Source organism: Chelonia mydas, chromosome 3, assembly GCF_015237465.2.
Source record: "Chelonia mydas isolate rCheMyd1 chromosome 3, rCheMyd1.pri.v2, whole genome shotgun sequence".
Taxonomy (NCBI): Eukaryota; Metazoa; Chordata; order Testudines; family Cheloniidae; genus Chelonia; species Chelonia mydas.
The window spans coordinates 138023297-138039314 of record NC_057851.1 but is presented as its reverse complement, the minus strand read 5'-3'; the positions used below and the strand labels follow the sequence as shown (position 1 = coordinate 138039314).

The 16018-nt window shown below is 46.5% G+C and overlaps 1 protein-coding gene across 1 annotated transcript in view; it reads left to right on the top strand.

The window, feature by feature from the left end:
• Nucleotides 1-7055, top strand: part of SRD5A2 (steroid 5 alpha-reductase 2) — a 61626-nt gene extending 54571 nt beyond the window's left edge. Inside the window, exons 4-5 of the mRNA XM_037895375.2 lie at nt 4147-4297; nt 6073-7055. Of these exons, the coding sequence (XP_037751303.2) occupies nt 4147-4297; nt 6073-6139 (218 nt within the window). The 3' untranslated portion in view covers nt 6140-7055. The remainder of the gene's footprint in view (nt 1-4146; nt 4298-6072) is intronic.
• The last annotated feature ends 8963 nt before the right edge of the window (nt 7056-16018 follow it).

Here is a 16018-nt window from a genome sequence, read left to right as displayed (position 1 = left end):
CTCAGAGGATCTGCCCCAGCATATACCCTCCCCCCTTATGATGGAGGTCAGAATCCCATCATCCAAGCGTGACTCCCCCACTTCCCACAAAAGAAGTCTTCATTGCTGTGTTTCTTTCCTGCATGATGTTGTACTCTAAAAATATAGGGTTGGAGAGACAAATATAATAGCATATACTCCTGGGGGAATTCTGCACTACTGTGCGCATGTGGAATTCATGTCGCTCTGCAGAATTTCTATGCTTCCCTGCAGAAAATGATGGGGAAGCTATGGGAAACTGTATGGGGGTGGATGCCGGGCTGGGGATGCCCATGGGTGTAGTGCCACTGTCCCCCACCATTTCAGCAAACGTAGATCTGTCCAGCTGAATGAGGGTGCTGCTTGGCTCCGCTGACTCTGCAGCTGGATGCTGTCTCTTGGGCCCTAGTGCTGGTCATGCTCCCTTTCTGCATACTAGAGCCATCCTGTTTTCTGTACAACGAGTGCCTGCAGTGCTAATGGCAATCGCCCAGTTACCTCTTCTGTCTGCAACCTGGATGGCAGTCACATGGATCTTGAGCCAGGTGCCAGGACTAGGTCAGAGGTCACAGTCTCCAGTTTTCCTACTTTGTGAATAATTTCCCAGAAATATTCCCAGTCCTGACCAGTAATGACAGGGTAGTGCCAATATTGAGGAAGTAGCTACCAGGTGGGCATCCATATGCTGACCAACAGTTAACTATAGTCATCAGCTGGGGAAGGCCATCACATCTCCATGAATGCACTGGAGGAAGATTATCTCACTTGCGACCCCTTCTACAGCAGCCAGGGGAGACTGGACCAAGGTCTGGCTACATCTGGAGTCCAACAGACCACACACTTTTGTCCCATTAATCAATCCAAGTACTGTTATTTTGGCGGGCTCTTTCTTCCTTGTTCTGCTTTCTGTTGTCCACATCTGGGCATACTCGCACTCCATCATGGGGCATTCTCTTCAGATGTGTCCCAGTCACCTACATGAGAAAAAGATCACCATGTTGTGGTCTGAGCCCATCTTCTTGTTCAGCGATGACCCTGCTTGTTGTAGAGGTTTGGCATCTAAGTCCGTAGTAACCCCCACTCATTAGCAGGGCTGGGAATCAACTGTCCTGGTTAGATTTTGTCTGGGCCCTTTCTGGCCTGTTGCTGGGACTCACTGAGAGACTGAAGACAAGGGTATTTGTCCCTGACCAGCATGGGGTGCATTTCACCTGTCCAGACTTCACATCAGGCTGGGTCAGCTTCTAAGCCCTAGGTTGTCCCTTTCCATCTGTTCTCTGGGGGTTCCATAGCAGCAAAAAAGTTTTCCATCATTTGCATCACCGTTGTTAATGACCTTGGCGGATGCCTCAGTACCCGCTCCCATACCTGAGTGAGGAATATTTGTATGAACTGCTGGACAAGTACTCCAGTTCTCTCCTCCGACCGTAACCACTACCAGCAATGGTCCTTCAGTTTTTGGGCCATCACATGTGGCTGGACTCCTTCAGGACATGTTTGCGTACAGAAGTGGTCAAGGAGCATTTCTTTGCTGATATAGAGAAAGTCCAGAATGGCAGACTTAATCAGTGTGTAATCCCAAACCAGAGCCGTCCCTTGGATATGGTGAATCGGGGCAACAACCTCAGGCCCCGCGCTTTGGGAAGCTCCGCAGGTGCGTGGGCGGGGAGGTGAGGTGGGAGGCAGGTGGGCTAGCAGGGTGAGGAGGTGAAGGGGAGATGGGCAGGCAGGTGGGGGGTGCAAGGAGGAGTCACCCTATGAGAACCTCCCCCTCCCCCCTGTGCCTCCTGCCCACCAGCGGACCCCGCTGATCAGCACCTTCCCCTCCCTCTCAGCGCCTACCGTGGATCAGATGTTTCACTGCATCAGGAAGTGCTGGCGGGGAGAGGAGAGAAGTGACGGTGTAGCACGCTCAGGGGAGGGGGCAGAACTGGGCGGGGAAGGGGCAGGGGCGGGAAGAGGCAGGGCAGGGGTGGGAAGAAGCAGGAAGGGGGTGGGGGTTTGGGGGAGGGGTGGAGTGGGGTGGGGCCTGGGCGGGCTCAGGGGGAGCACCCCCTGGCATATTAGAAACTCGGCGCCTATGTCCCAGGCCCTGCACCCCCCTAGGGACTGCCCTGTCCTAAGCAGCCACAGGGTCAAGCCCTCAGCAGGCTGTGTCAGTCAGGTAGGGGGCGAATACAAGGGCCAAGTGCTCTGGAGGCCTGTTCCTGGTCCTGCTTGAAAGTGGTCAAGAAAACCCAGGGTCATATTTTAAAACACAAATCAGAAAAAGAATTCAGATTTATGTCATAACTCTAACATTATAATAAGCTTTTACATTAAATCAGGGGTAGGCAACCTACGGCACGTGTGCCAAAGTCGGCCCACGAGCTGATTTTCAGTGGCACTCACACTGCCCGGGTCCTGGCCACCGGTCTGGGGGGCTCTGCATTTTAATTTAATTTTAAATGAACCTTCTTAAACATTTTTAAAACCTTATTTACTTTACATAAAGCAATAGTTTAGTTATATATTATAGACTTATAGAAAGAGACCTTCTAAAAACATTAAAATGTATTACTGGCACACGAAACCTTAAATTAGAATAAATAAATGAAGACTCGGCACACCACTTCTGAAAGGTTGCCGACCCCTGCATTAAATGTTACTTTAGTGTGAATCTTTTAAAACACGAATCAGGCCCATCTTAGTCAGCTTCACTGGCCGCTGGATCCCTGGCTGCCGGGGCCACCTGTTGCCCCACAAGTAACTGATGTACCAGGTTTTGTTGCAGGTCTTTCTGCTGGGTCGCCATCTCGGATAGCAGCTGCTGTTATTGGGTTGTCTGGAGCTGTTGTTGAGTGGCCTGTTGCACCAGTTGCTGCTGAAACTCCCGTTGCTGGGTTGACGGCTGTGGCTGGCTCCATGTCAGCCACTTGCACTTGCTCTGGATCCATGCTACGTGGGTTCTTTGTCTCTCATGTGCACAGGCTTCAAATCTCCCTCTAATTTACCCTTACGTCAGGGTTGGGACATAAGCATTCTCCACTGCTATAGCTCTGTCACTACACCTAGGCCTTCAGGAAAACAAAGAGAAAAAAAAAAGAAAGAAGTACTGACACTCCTCCTTTCTGAGAGGCCCTCAGTAGCCTAGACTCTCAAGCTGTATTCTTGGTCAGCAGCCCCCTGCTTCCAAGGCTCAGGGAAACTCTGAGTTGCAGTCCTGCTCTTTCAGAGCGCCATCCTGCACTGAGCAGCAATCAAGCCGCACAGGTGTGCTGGGTTGATGCTGATTGTACCCAGAGGAGTGCTTTAACTCCTTTCTGACTGGCATGTGGAAATGACCCACCACAGGGCAAAAGAGCTGAAGACTTCTTCTGTGTCATGCTCCCCTGTCTATGGCATGTTCCCCTGATGAATCTATGGCATGTCGTGTAAAAATTGCCCTGACCAATATTCTGGATCTATGTTTTGCCATTGCCAAACCTGCTCATCAACCCCTCTCTGCTCCATCTTCTGTCCCCTTTAGAGAGAAGTGATTTGGGAGTGTCTTGTCCTTGAGAGAGAAGTGGTCTGAGCTCAATATGGGGATCTAGGATCTTTCTGGTTCTAATTCTGATCTTGACTCTGACTCCTTCTGTTGGCTTGTTGCCTCTGGTAACCTCTTCCTGCCTCAGTTACTAATTTACCCTAACATGGGTTTGGTGAGTAGCAATGGACTCTAGCTCCAAAATATATCCAGAATTTGAGCTCCCCGAAGTTTATAGATTCATAGATTTTTAAGGCCAGAAGAGACCATTCAATCATTTAGACTGACCATCTGAATAACACAGGCCCCATTCCACCAAGTTTGATCTGTGAAATAGGTTCAGCCCTGTCTCTAGCTGTGAGAATTGATGATTGTAAAGTGGTTTGAAGTCTGTGGGCTTATTTTTCCTCTCACTTGTGCCAGTTTTACTTTAGTATAATTCTACTGGCTTTGGAATTATTCATTGATTTACATGGGTTCAGTGGGAGGAAAATCAAGCCTTCTAAATGTGAAAAGTGTGACTTACAGTCCCCACCCTGCAATGTTTTGTTGTTGACTTGAAATGAGGGTAATTCGTTTTCACTCTTCTTATATGCACTTGTGACTTTTTTTGAATGCAGGGGGACTATTCACATATGTATCTGGAGCTAATTTCTTTGGTGAGATAGTGGAATGGTTTGGCTATGCCACAGCAACCTGGTCCTTACCAGCCTTTGCATTTGCACTTTTTACACTGTGCTTCATTGGGCCACGTGCTTATCACCATCACAGGTATCAAAACCAAGATTGCTTCATGCTCACCTACACTTGCATAATCCCTGGGATGGGGGTGGAATTCAAGATAAAATTGAAATGCTCAGTACTGTATATGGAAGCAGAAATGCCTCATTATTCAATGTAAAGAACATTTAATGTGGGGACATCAGGAAAAAGCTTGATGTGGTGGTGTTTAGCAAGTGGAGTTTTCAGTTGATTCCCTATTACATTTTCTAGAGCAGGGGTGGGCAAACTACGGCCCGTGGGACTGTCCTGCCCGGCCCTTGAGCTCCCAGCCCCTCCCCTGCTGTTCCCCCTTCTCTGCAGTGATGCAGCAGCGCAGGCAGCATGGCTTGCGCTCGCCCACCTCCAAGGCTTTCAAATAAGCCTGTCCTGCCGCTCTGAGCGGCCTGGTAAAGGTAAGGGGACGGAGGGAGGGCAGGAGGTCCCAGGGGGCAGTCAGGGGACAGGTGGCGGTTGGATGGGGCAGAGGTTCAGGGGGGGCAGTCAGGAGACAGGGAGCGGGGTGGCAGTTGGCTGGGAATGGGGTCCTGGGGGGGGGCAGTTAGAGATGGGGGTCCTGGAAGGGGGTGGTCAGGGGACAAGGAGTGGGGGAGGGATGGATGGGTCAGGGGTCCCAGGGGGCCTGTCAGGGGGTGGGTGGGGGGTGGATAGGGGTCGGGGCAGTCAGGAGACGGGGAGCAGGGAGGGTTCGATAGGGTGTGGGTCCCTGGGGAGGCAGTTAGGGGCAGGGGGTCCCAGGAGGGGGCGGTCAGGAGACAAGGAGCAGGGGGGGTTGGATGAGTCGGAGGTTCTGAGGGGGGCAGTCAGGGGGCGGGGAGGGGGAGGATAGGGGGCGGGGGCCAAGCTGTTTGGGGAGGCACAGCCTTCCCTATCCAGCCCTCCATACCGTTTCGCAATCCCGATGTGGCCCTCGAGCCAAAAAGTTTGTCCACCCTATTCTAGAGCCTCCATTTTTAAAAGTTACTTATGGTTTGGGGGACACTGATTTTTGGGGGCCCAACTTGAAGCACCTTAATGGGGCCTGATTTTTAGAAAGTATTGACCATCCATCCTCTGAAAATCAGACCTCATTAATGTGGCTTATGTAGCCAACACTGAAATGGAAGAAAGTGTTCCATCAACAAAGGTAACAGCCTCTATTGCTGAGCATTCCTACAAGCCTCTTGAGCTTCCATGAGGCAGCAGTCAAGGAAAGTGCTTTAGTCCAGGAGCAGTTCTTAGCTACCATAGTGATCCATACCTGGACATTTTGGGGTGAAATAAGGACAGCAGTAAACTGTAACTCCAAAATAGTCAATGGGCCTGACTGTCATTTACATTAAACCCCTTTACACAGCTCTGGCAATGTAAAGGGGCTTAAAATGACTGTAAGCTACATTACATCTCCCACTCATGTTAAAGGCCCCTTTTGGCTGCCACAGCAGTGTAAAGGGGCTATAGTGTAAATGTGAATCAGATCCTAGCAATTTACTTTGGATTGACATGGGTGTGAATAAGAGTGGGATTTTGCCCTTAGGGCTACAAAAGATATTCAAGAAGAATTCAGATTTAAGTCATAACTTTAACGTTATATTAAGTTTTGATATTTAATGTTACTTTTGTGTAAATCTTTTAAAACGTCTCTTTTGTGCAGTTATTGAAATTGGTTACAAAGTGAGGCATTTTGGAAGGGGATTTCAGGATGGAAGAAGATTAAGCTTCATTAAAGCAATAAGTGAAGTTTTCTGGGCATACATGCAGGTTCACTCTCATTTATTGTCTTTCAGGTACTATCTCAGGATGTTTACAGACTATCCAAAGTCCAGGAAAGCCCTGATTCCTTTCATTTTTTAAAGTCTGAAAATAAGGACTCCTTTGGTTTTTAGGGGTTTTTTACACAGCCTAATTTTAAACTGGGGTTTCACTGTAAAAAACTTGTGTAACATGATATTGTTGGTTTAAATGATCAATAATGTAATTCCGAACTAACACTCTTGTGTTTAACTACAGTAGATACCACAGATAACTTTATTTGGCGACACTGACATAGCTGAATGTGCAAAGGGAGCCCTGCCAAACAATGGGAATGATTGTCAATGGAGTTACACCAATGTAAAACTGATGTAACCCTACTGATGTCAATGGAGTTACACTGGTTTAACACTGGTGTATGAGAGTAGAAAATCAGGCCCAATATCTGAGTTACCTCTTTAAACAATAACTTTTCTATGGCTAGACTACTAATATTTCACCATCAGGGATCATTATGTTGTTTATTAAAGCATTCACAGCTACCTCAGGATTTTTTACTTGAAAATCCAGATTCTCTTCAGACATGTAAATTGCTATTCTTACAAAGACCAGAGGTGCTGAAAGTAGGACAAAAATAAAAACCAAATAAGACATCTTCTAGTGAATGAAGATGTTCTCTGATGCCAGTAGTTAATTTTGTCTGAGGAGAACATTGTCAGATATTCTCCATCTTCTGAACTGACGCAGGAACATTGTTGAATTTCCACAGAAGCCCAGCGTGTCTCCTGCTAATTTCAGAAGGTAGTAAGGAATTTTTCCAAAGGTTTCACCAGTTCCAATAGGAACACAATTCCCAAAAGACCCTGATATTGTTAGTTACTTATTAGACCATAACATAGATCACAATAATTATCCCAGTAGCTGGGGAAGACAAAGGTCAGACTCCCACAGACTACACACATTATGTGCCTCTGAAACTTGCCTTTGGATTGATTGTATTCAATTTTATACACAGTACAATAAAGTCTATGTAAAACAGTGAGCTGTCACAGTCTGTAACTGCTTTTTATGAGAATAGTGTTGGGGGTGCCACCAGAGCCAGTGCAGGATATTTTGTGCCCTCGGCGAAACTTCCACCTTGCGCCCCGAAGAGCTGCAGTAGCAAAGGGAGTGCTCAGAACCGTGCAGCGCAGCCTCCCCGGAGAACTTTGCTCCGCCAGGGAGCCGGGAGGTGAAGGGGGAGAGGGGTCGCGGGGAGAGGCAGCGGTGGCTAGTGCTTGTGCTGTTGATGACACATAAATCACCAAATTCAAATGTCACCATGGTGAGGAGCCCAGGCAGGCAATCTCTCTCTCTCACACACCTCTCTCTCCCAGGAAGATTGCAGCCACAGCAGCAGCGAGGCCGGGCTGGACACGAAGCGGGATCGGATGAAGCACAGCGCCCTGGCAGAGAGAGGGGAAGCCCGTGGCAAGGCGCAGGGACCTCAGCAACTCGCTCGCTTTGGAGAGGCTCTTCCCCGCACGTTGGAGAGCTCCAGGCTGGGGGTGGACAGAAGCGCCACCGGAATGGAGAGAAGCAGAGCGCCAGGGGGAGGGAAGGCGGGGGGACGGATGGACAGAGGCGCACGCTGGAGGGTCAGCCTTGTGCGTTCCACCTCTCCCCTTCCAACCCTGTGTTCCCTGTCCCCTCTGTCCTCTCTCCCCTTTCCTCCATCACTGTGTCTCCTTCCCTCCTCCTCCTCTCCAGCGTTTTCCTCCCTCCCCAGAGACAAGGGAAATGCCTGGGAAATGCAACCGAGGCAGGTCGCCGGAGAGCCAGCCCCACTCGCCCATGAGAAGATGTGCCCTGCCTCAGGTTCAGGGCACAGGCTTGTGATAAAGTGCGAGCAACCATGCCTTGCCGTGGACGTCTCCCCGGCAGAGAGAGGCTGGAAGTTTCCCATGGGGGCGATTCCCAAGCCCTCTGATTCCGGCTCCTCGACTTATTTGCCCCAGGAAGAGGTTTTCCCTGGCAGGAGAAAGGAACGAAGATGAACCCTCCTTGCATGCACGGCTGGGTTGCCATGCGGCAACCTGCACACAGAATGGGCCAGAGCTGCCCAATGTAGCGTGTGGAAGAGACAGAGCGCAAGGGAGGCCCGGGTACGGGGGAAGACGGCTTGGGAAAAGGACCGAACTGCACCCCATCCCATTTTGGATGAAGCAAAAAACAATTTTGGGGCACCGTGTTTTGGCGCCTCCAAATCTTGGCGCCCTAGGCGGCCGCCTAGTTCGCCTAATGGTTACACTGGCCCTGGCAACAGGGGATGGATCACTTGATGATTACTTGTTCTGTTCATTCCCTCTGGGGCACCTGGCACTGGCCTCTGTCGGAAGACAGGATACTGGGCTAGATGGACCTTTGGTCTGGCCCAGTATGGCCATTCTTATGTTCTTAACAAGGGCTCTTTGTGAGAAAAACACGGAAGAGCATCTCAGTACCACAACCTCTCCCTCCCCCCAAGCTTTTAGAGGTGGCATGTGTAACGATGCTGGTTCTGATAGGACCCAACTGAGAGTGCCAATTCAGGACAAATTGCTTTAAGCAGGGCAGTTACAGCCCAAGGCTGGGGTTTTTCCATCTCTAAGGCAAACCAAACCAGCAAGACAGATTGGACTTTGGTTTTACCCCACTGCCACTACAGGATCTTGGTTGCAACAGTGATCTATGGGATCTACGGTCCCAGATTATGTCAATAATGTCACAGCATGGGTACATATTATGGTTGCAGACTATCCCTAAACAACCATAAAGATTTGAAACCAAATACCCTTCTCTCTTTGTTTTAACTCCTTTTGTTCTGCCAGCTTTATTTGTAAATAGAACTAATACAAATGTCTTTTTCTGGTAAGCAATTTTAATAATTATTTTGGGGGGCCCATTGTTTTCTTCCTCTTTTTCAATAAATGTTTTATTTTAGGTTCTTCCCAACATTCACATTTTTTGCCTTCATTATCTCTGAGGAACAATTTGGCTTGGATGCTGTTTCTCTCTGAAGGTCATCCCCTAGCACCTCTCTGAGCATAGGTCTTCTACTTACCTTCTGTTGAGCTGCTATCCCTTCATCCATCCCCATGCAGAGAAAGAAACCTACCTGGGAAAATTAATCCATCATCCTAAAGCCCCTTGTTAATTTAATTACTTCTACATTGTTCAAAAAGATGTTCTTTAGAATCTGACTTTCCCTACCCCTGAGCTATACCATTTTGGTGATACACGAAGAGCTTAGTCATATGTCTGTCAGTTCTCTTTGTAAAACTCATTTAATGCACCTGACTAAATGGTAAAACAAATCACTTATTGATACCAGAGTTTAGTTATCTAATCTCTCACAACAACTGTAAAATTCAATTAAATGTTGTTCTTTCTGAAGTTAAAAGAACAATGGACCTTGGCGTTTCTTATTCTCATCTCTTTCCCCTGCATGCACTTCAGTCTTTGCACCAGTGCTCTCAATGAGAGGTTACATAAGACAAGATAACAACATGAACATGAACAAGACAGCTACAGGTAGTTTGTAATTTGTAATTACTATTATTTTATTTGTTTTACGAAGTATAGGCTTAATCCTGCTCCTATGGAAGTCAATAACAAAATTCTCAGAGATTTCAGTAGGACCAGACATGGTCTCTATATGATCATCTTTCAGTTGAGGGGGGTGAGGTGAGGGAAAGAAACTGTCCCAGAAGCAGTGTTTCCCTTCGCCTTGAATTCTGGTGGCCTCCTGTACATAGGACTGAAATTCATTGTGTTCCTGTATAAACTCCACATAATAACATATTCTGGAAGCATAGTTCTACCTATACTTTCCACTGTGAAATAAATCTGTACTAAAGAGCACAATCCTGCCATAAAATAAGAGAACTAATTCATTATGTTTATATCATTGTAACCCCTACTAGTGTAAATGCTGAAGCACAAGGAACCACAACTCTAGGAGTTCACTGTAGTGTGGTCCAATGGATAGGGCAACAGATTGGGATTCATGATATGTGGATTCTAGTCTAGGCTCTACCCCTGACCTGCTGTGTGATCTTGGGCAAGTGACTTCACCACTTTATGGCTTTGTTTGACCTTCCACCTCTTGTCTGTTTAGACTATAAGCTCCTTAGGGCAGGGACTATCTCTGATTGTGTGTTCATATAGCACCTGGTATCATGGGGAGAGTCTTGGTTGAGACCTTTAGGTGCTACCATAATACAAATCATACATAGACATTTTTACACTGAGGAAATTCTAGGAGCTGTTGATAGAAAGATTAATAAATTAGTTACAAAACATTCTAAGGTCCAGGAAGTGTTCAAAGGGTGCAGTGACAAATTTTTCAAAACCTCCTAAGTTAGTGCTTTTGAAAATGTTTACCCACAATTAAAAACAGATTCAGAACACTGATTTAAACAAACTATGAGTCAATTGTCATTTGTCTGTTTCCAGTAACTGCAAATTCTTGGACAATGGCTAAAAAGGAGACTCCATTCCCTTAGGACAATACTAATGTGATGTTATCTAATTAAAATATAATCATGCAAATCATTATTGCTACCACTGCTATATAATTGCAACGAATCATGTACAAAGTGTGGCGTATGGCCAGAAAGGGTTAAGCAGCTTGCAAGGTAAATAACCCAGAGCCAACCTTTAAAGTCCTGACAGGAAAGTATGCAAATGCTAATTAGGGCCATTCAATGGTAGATAGGCTAGGAATTTGAAATGCAAACCTATATTGTTAGAAGTTAGAAGTGATCCTAATTATTTGTGTGTAATCATAAATGTTAGCCATGTAAACATACAGTTCCTGTCTGTCACTATAGCTATTGATTCAGAGATCAAAAGGAAATATTAACATTTAGATGAATCTTGGGTGCAATAATGTCATTGTCTATCTTTAAAGTTTGCGATAAACTGCTTAATGGATAAATTATCTTATGTTAATCCATGTAGTTAATTACCAGTGAGGTTTAGGAAACATATTGTTACATCAGAAGCCTATTGTTCACCCAGGACTGTGTGGTCAAGTGGCTGCTAGAAAACTGTATAAAAGACCCTGGGGTCCCAATCCTTTTTATCTCAGATCTGCTTGAGGCTTCATTTAGGGGAAGCCTAAGCCATAAGGACTGAGATCCCAGTCCTGACTGGACCACCCGGAATATAAACATTGGATTATAACCTATGAACTATTTCTGAAAGAACTTCTTGCATCTACAAAGCTCACCATCTCAGCTCCATCTCTTGCATCTGAAGAAGTGAGGTTTTTACCCACAAAACCTTATGCTCAAATAAATCTGTTAGTCTTTAAGGTGCCACTGGACTCCTTGTTGTTTTTGTGGATACAGACTAACACGGCTACCCCCTGATACTTGACATAGAGTCATAGAATCATAGAATATAAGGGTTGGAAGGGACCTCAGGAGGTCATCTAGTCCAACCCCCTGCTCAAAGCAGGACCAATCCCCAACTAAATCATCCCAGCCAGGGCTTTGTCAAGCCTGACCTTAAAAACTTCTAAGGAAGAAAATTCCACCATCTCCCTAGGTAACGCATTCCAGTGTTTCCCCACGCTCCTAGTGAAAAAGTTTTTCCTAATATCCAACCTAAACCTCCCCCACTGCAACTTGAGACCATTACTCCTTGTTCTGTCATCTGCTACCACTGAGAACAGTCTAGATCCATCCTCTTTGGAACCCCCTTTCAGGTAGTTGAAAGCAGCTATCAAATCCCCCCTCATTCTTCTCTTACGCAGACTAAACAATCCCAGTTCCCTCAGCCTCTCCTCATAAGTCATGTGTTCCAGTCCCCTAATCATTTTTGTTGCCCTCCACTGGACGTTTTCCAATTTTTCCACATCCTTCTTGTAGTGTGGGGCCCAAAAGTGGACACAGTACTCCAGATGAGGCCTCACCAATGTCGAATAGAGGGGAACGATCACATCCCTCGATCTGCTGGCAGTGCCCCTACTTATACATCCCAAAATGCCATTGACCTTCTTGGCAACAACAGCACACTGTTGACTCATATCCAGCTTCTTGTCCACTGTCACTCCTAGGTCCTTTTCTGCAGAACTGCTGCCTAGCCATTCAGTCCCTAGTCTGTAGCGGTGCATGGGATTGTTCTGTCCTAAGTGCAGGACTCTGCACTTGTCCTTGTTGAACCTCATCAGATTTCTTTTGGCCCAATCCTCTAATTTGTCTAGGTCCCTCTGTATCCTATCCCTACCCTCCAGTGTATCTACCTCTCCTCCCAGTTTAGTGTCATCTGCAAACTTGCTGAGGGTGCAATCCACACCATTCTCCAGATCATTTATGAAGATATTGAACAAAACTGGCCCAAGGACCGACCCTTGGGGCACTCCACTTGATACCGGCTGCCAACTAGACATGGAGCCATTGATCACCCGTTGAGCCCGACAATCTAGCCAACTTTCTATCCACCTCATAGTCCATTCATCCAGCCCATACTTCTTTAACTTACTGGCAAGAATACTGTAGGAGACCGTTTCAAAAGATTTGCTAAAGTCAAGGAACAACACGTCCACTGCTTTCCCCTCATCCACAGAGCCAGTTATCTCGTCATAGAAGGCAATTAGATTAGTCAGGCATGACCTTCCCTTGGTGAATCCATGCTGACTGTTCCTGATCACTTTCCTCTCGTGTAAATGCTTCAGGATTGATTCCTTGAGGACCTGCTCCATGATTTTTCCAGGGACTGAGGTGAGGCTGACTGGCCTGTAGTTCCCAGGATCCTCCTTCTTCCCTTTTTTAAAGATGGACACTACATTAGCCTTTTTCCAGTCGTCCAGGACTTCCCCCGATCGCCATGAGTTGTCAAAGATAATGGACAATGGCTCTGCAATCACATCCGCCAACTTCTTTAGCACTCTCGGATGCAGCGCAACCGGGCCCATGGACTTGTGCTCATCCAGCTTTTCTAAATAGTCCCGAACCACTTCTTTCTCCACAGAGGGCTGGTCACCTCCTCCCCATGCTGTGCTGCCCAGTGCAGTAGTCTGGGAGCTGACCTTGTTCGTGAAGACAGAGGCAAAAAAAGCATTGAGTACATTAGCTTTTTCCACATCCTCTGTCACTAGGTTGCCTCCCTCATTTAGTAAGGGGCCCACACTTTCCTTGACTTTCTTCTTGTTGCTAACATACCTGAAGAAACCCTTCTTGTTACTCTTAACATCTCTTGCTAGCTGCAACTCCAGGTGTGATTTGGCCTTCCTGATTTCACTCCTGCATGCCTGAGCAATACTCTTCCCTGGTCATTTGTCCAATCTTCCACTTCTTGTAAGCTTCTTTTTTGTGTTTAAGATCAGCAAGGATGTCACTGTGAAGCCAAGCTGGTCACCTGCCATATTTACTATTCTTTCTACACATCGGGATGATTTGTCCCTGTAACCTCGAAAGGATTCTTTAAAATACAGCCAGCTCTCCTGGACTCCTTTCCCCCTCATGTTATTCTCCCAGGGGATCCTGCCCATCAGTTCCCTGAGGGAGTCAAAGTCTGCTTTTCTGAAGTCCAGGGTCCATATTCTGCTGCTCTCCTTTCTTCCCTGTGTCAGGATCCTGAACTCAACCATCTCATGGTCACTGCCTCCCAGGTTCCCATCCACTTTTGCTTCCCCTACTAATTCTTCCCGGTTTGTGAGCAGCAGGTCAAGAAGAGCTCTGCCCCTAGTTGGTTCCTCCAGCACTTGCACCAGGAAATTGTCCCCTACACTTTCAGAAAACTTCCTGGATTGTCTGTGCACCGTTCTATTGCTCTCCCAGCAGATATCAGGGTGATTGAAGTCTCCCACGAGAACCAGGGCTCGTGATCTAGTAACTTCTGTGAGTTGACGGAAGAAAGCCTCGTCCACCTCATCTCCCTGATCCGGTGGTCTATAGCAGACTCCCACCACGACATCACCCTTGTTGCTCAGACTTCTAAACTTAATCCAGAGACACTCAGGTTTTTCTGCAGTTTCATATTAGAGCTCTGAGCAGTCATACTGCTCCCTTACATACAATGCAACTCCCCCACCCTTTCTGCCCTGCCTGTCCTTCCTGAACAGTTTATATCCATCCATGACAGTACTCCAGTCATGTGAGTTATCCCACCAAGTCTCTGTTATTCCAATCACATCATAATTCCTTGACTGCTCTGAATCTGGGAGGTATTGTGTCTGATCCTTTGGGATTAGTAGAATTTTTTTATATGATGAATAAGATTTTCAGTAATCCTCATCATATTTAACTTGGGTATCTAGGTGGAGGCCTGAGGCCAGGTTACTTTAAGGGAACGAGTGAGGTTACCCTGTGGCTTCTGGGTAACCAGTGAGGTCTTATAGAAGCTGTTTTGTACTGGTTTGGTAAATCTAAGTATTGGACTATCCACCAGCTTTGGGGATTGTCTGCCCCATTCTTTGCAGTTCCCCCTAATTGAGTGACCCCAGTTGGCTCCCCTGGGTCTCCGGTCACAACTACCCTCATTTTCATGGAAAGAATCTAACCATTATTGTATGCCAGCACACCTTGTAGCCCATACGACCCCTGTCAGCCTCCCCTTATTTTGCCCGTGCAGTAAATTTACCTATTTATGCTTTAATCTACCACTGAGAGATAAGAGTGCATGTTGGGTGTTTTCCATGTCTCTGACACAGCTGCATTACAATGTACATAAACCCATTCCCATACAGACTAGAAAAACAATGTTCTGACAATATATTGGTGTTTCTTACTTTTATTTCTTGGAAACATTTACTCTATTCTGGTCATAGGGAATGAATCTGACTGGACAATGCATAGCAGGTACTTGTTACCCCAAGTGGCTAATTTTGTGAGTGATCCGGTTGGAAATAGAAATTGGTGGTAGTCGGGTATTTCTTTGATGCAGTTTTCTTTACTAAGAATGTACAAAGTCCTGTGTCTCTGAACACATAAGGAAACAGCTTCATTTGCTCACAGCACCTAGAACACTCTTCACCCTGACCCAAAAACCTCTTCCCAGGTTTCTTCCAAAGTCAGCCACGGTGCTTTCAACTGCTTCTTCAGGCTGCCTTTCCCACTTTTTTTCAGTTTTCTGTGTGTTCTCTCCCCCATCCCTGGTCACAATGGCCAGTCGAAACCTCTACCCACCTGGGGTACTAGTTTGTGAGCAGAATAGTCTCTTACAACTGTCTTAAATGGGGGACTAATTCACAGGTTTTTTGAGTCAACCCATAACAAGTTTTTGTCCTGCTAATAACATAATATTTTGCAGCACAGGCTTGTATTTTAAAATGCACCTGCTTCACATTTTATGAAGATACTGCAATACATGTAAGGGTTATGTTTAACATATGATCTATTACATCACACAGAGAACATTTAAACAATATTCAATAGTGTTAATGCGGAAATATTTGTGTTTAGCTGAACCCACCAATTCTCTCTCCTCCCAATTTAATTTTGTCATATTCAGATTTTCCCCTTTCAGCTGAATACACAAACAGCTGAAATTTGGTTTGATTTTTGCAGATGACAATATACTATGGTTTTGCCACAAACATTAGCGAACAGCCATACTGCGGAGTGTTACATTTATACACTGAGCAAGCTGTGGATACTGAACAGTTATTTTTATAGCACCACAGTACTCTCATGAAGGTACTGATCTAAGTATGGGGCGATTTCATCCCATTACCCCAAGAAGCTCAGTACTTCCTTAAGCTCCTCAGTACCCCTTGAGCCAATGCCACCCCTCAAGAGAGTACAGTATATAGTAACTTCTGTGGCTAGCTGTCTCATTTGCCAGGTAAGACAGGGGGAGAATGCCATGTGCCTGCTTTCTTCTGTACCTTTTGGGGGTAGCTTCTGCCACCGTTGTTAGGTAGGCTGCTCCTGCTGTCCCTTCTTGTGATCTCCCTGGTTGCCCACCCACACATGCGCATGCGCACACACACAGGTGTCAGGCCTTGGGCCT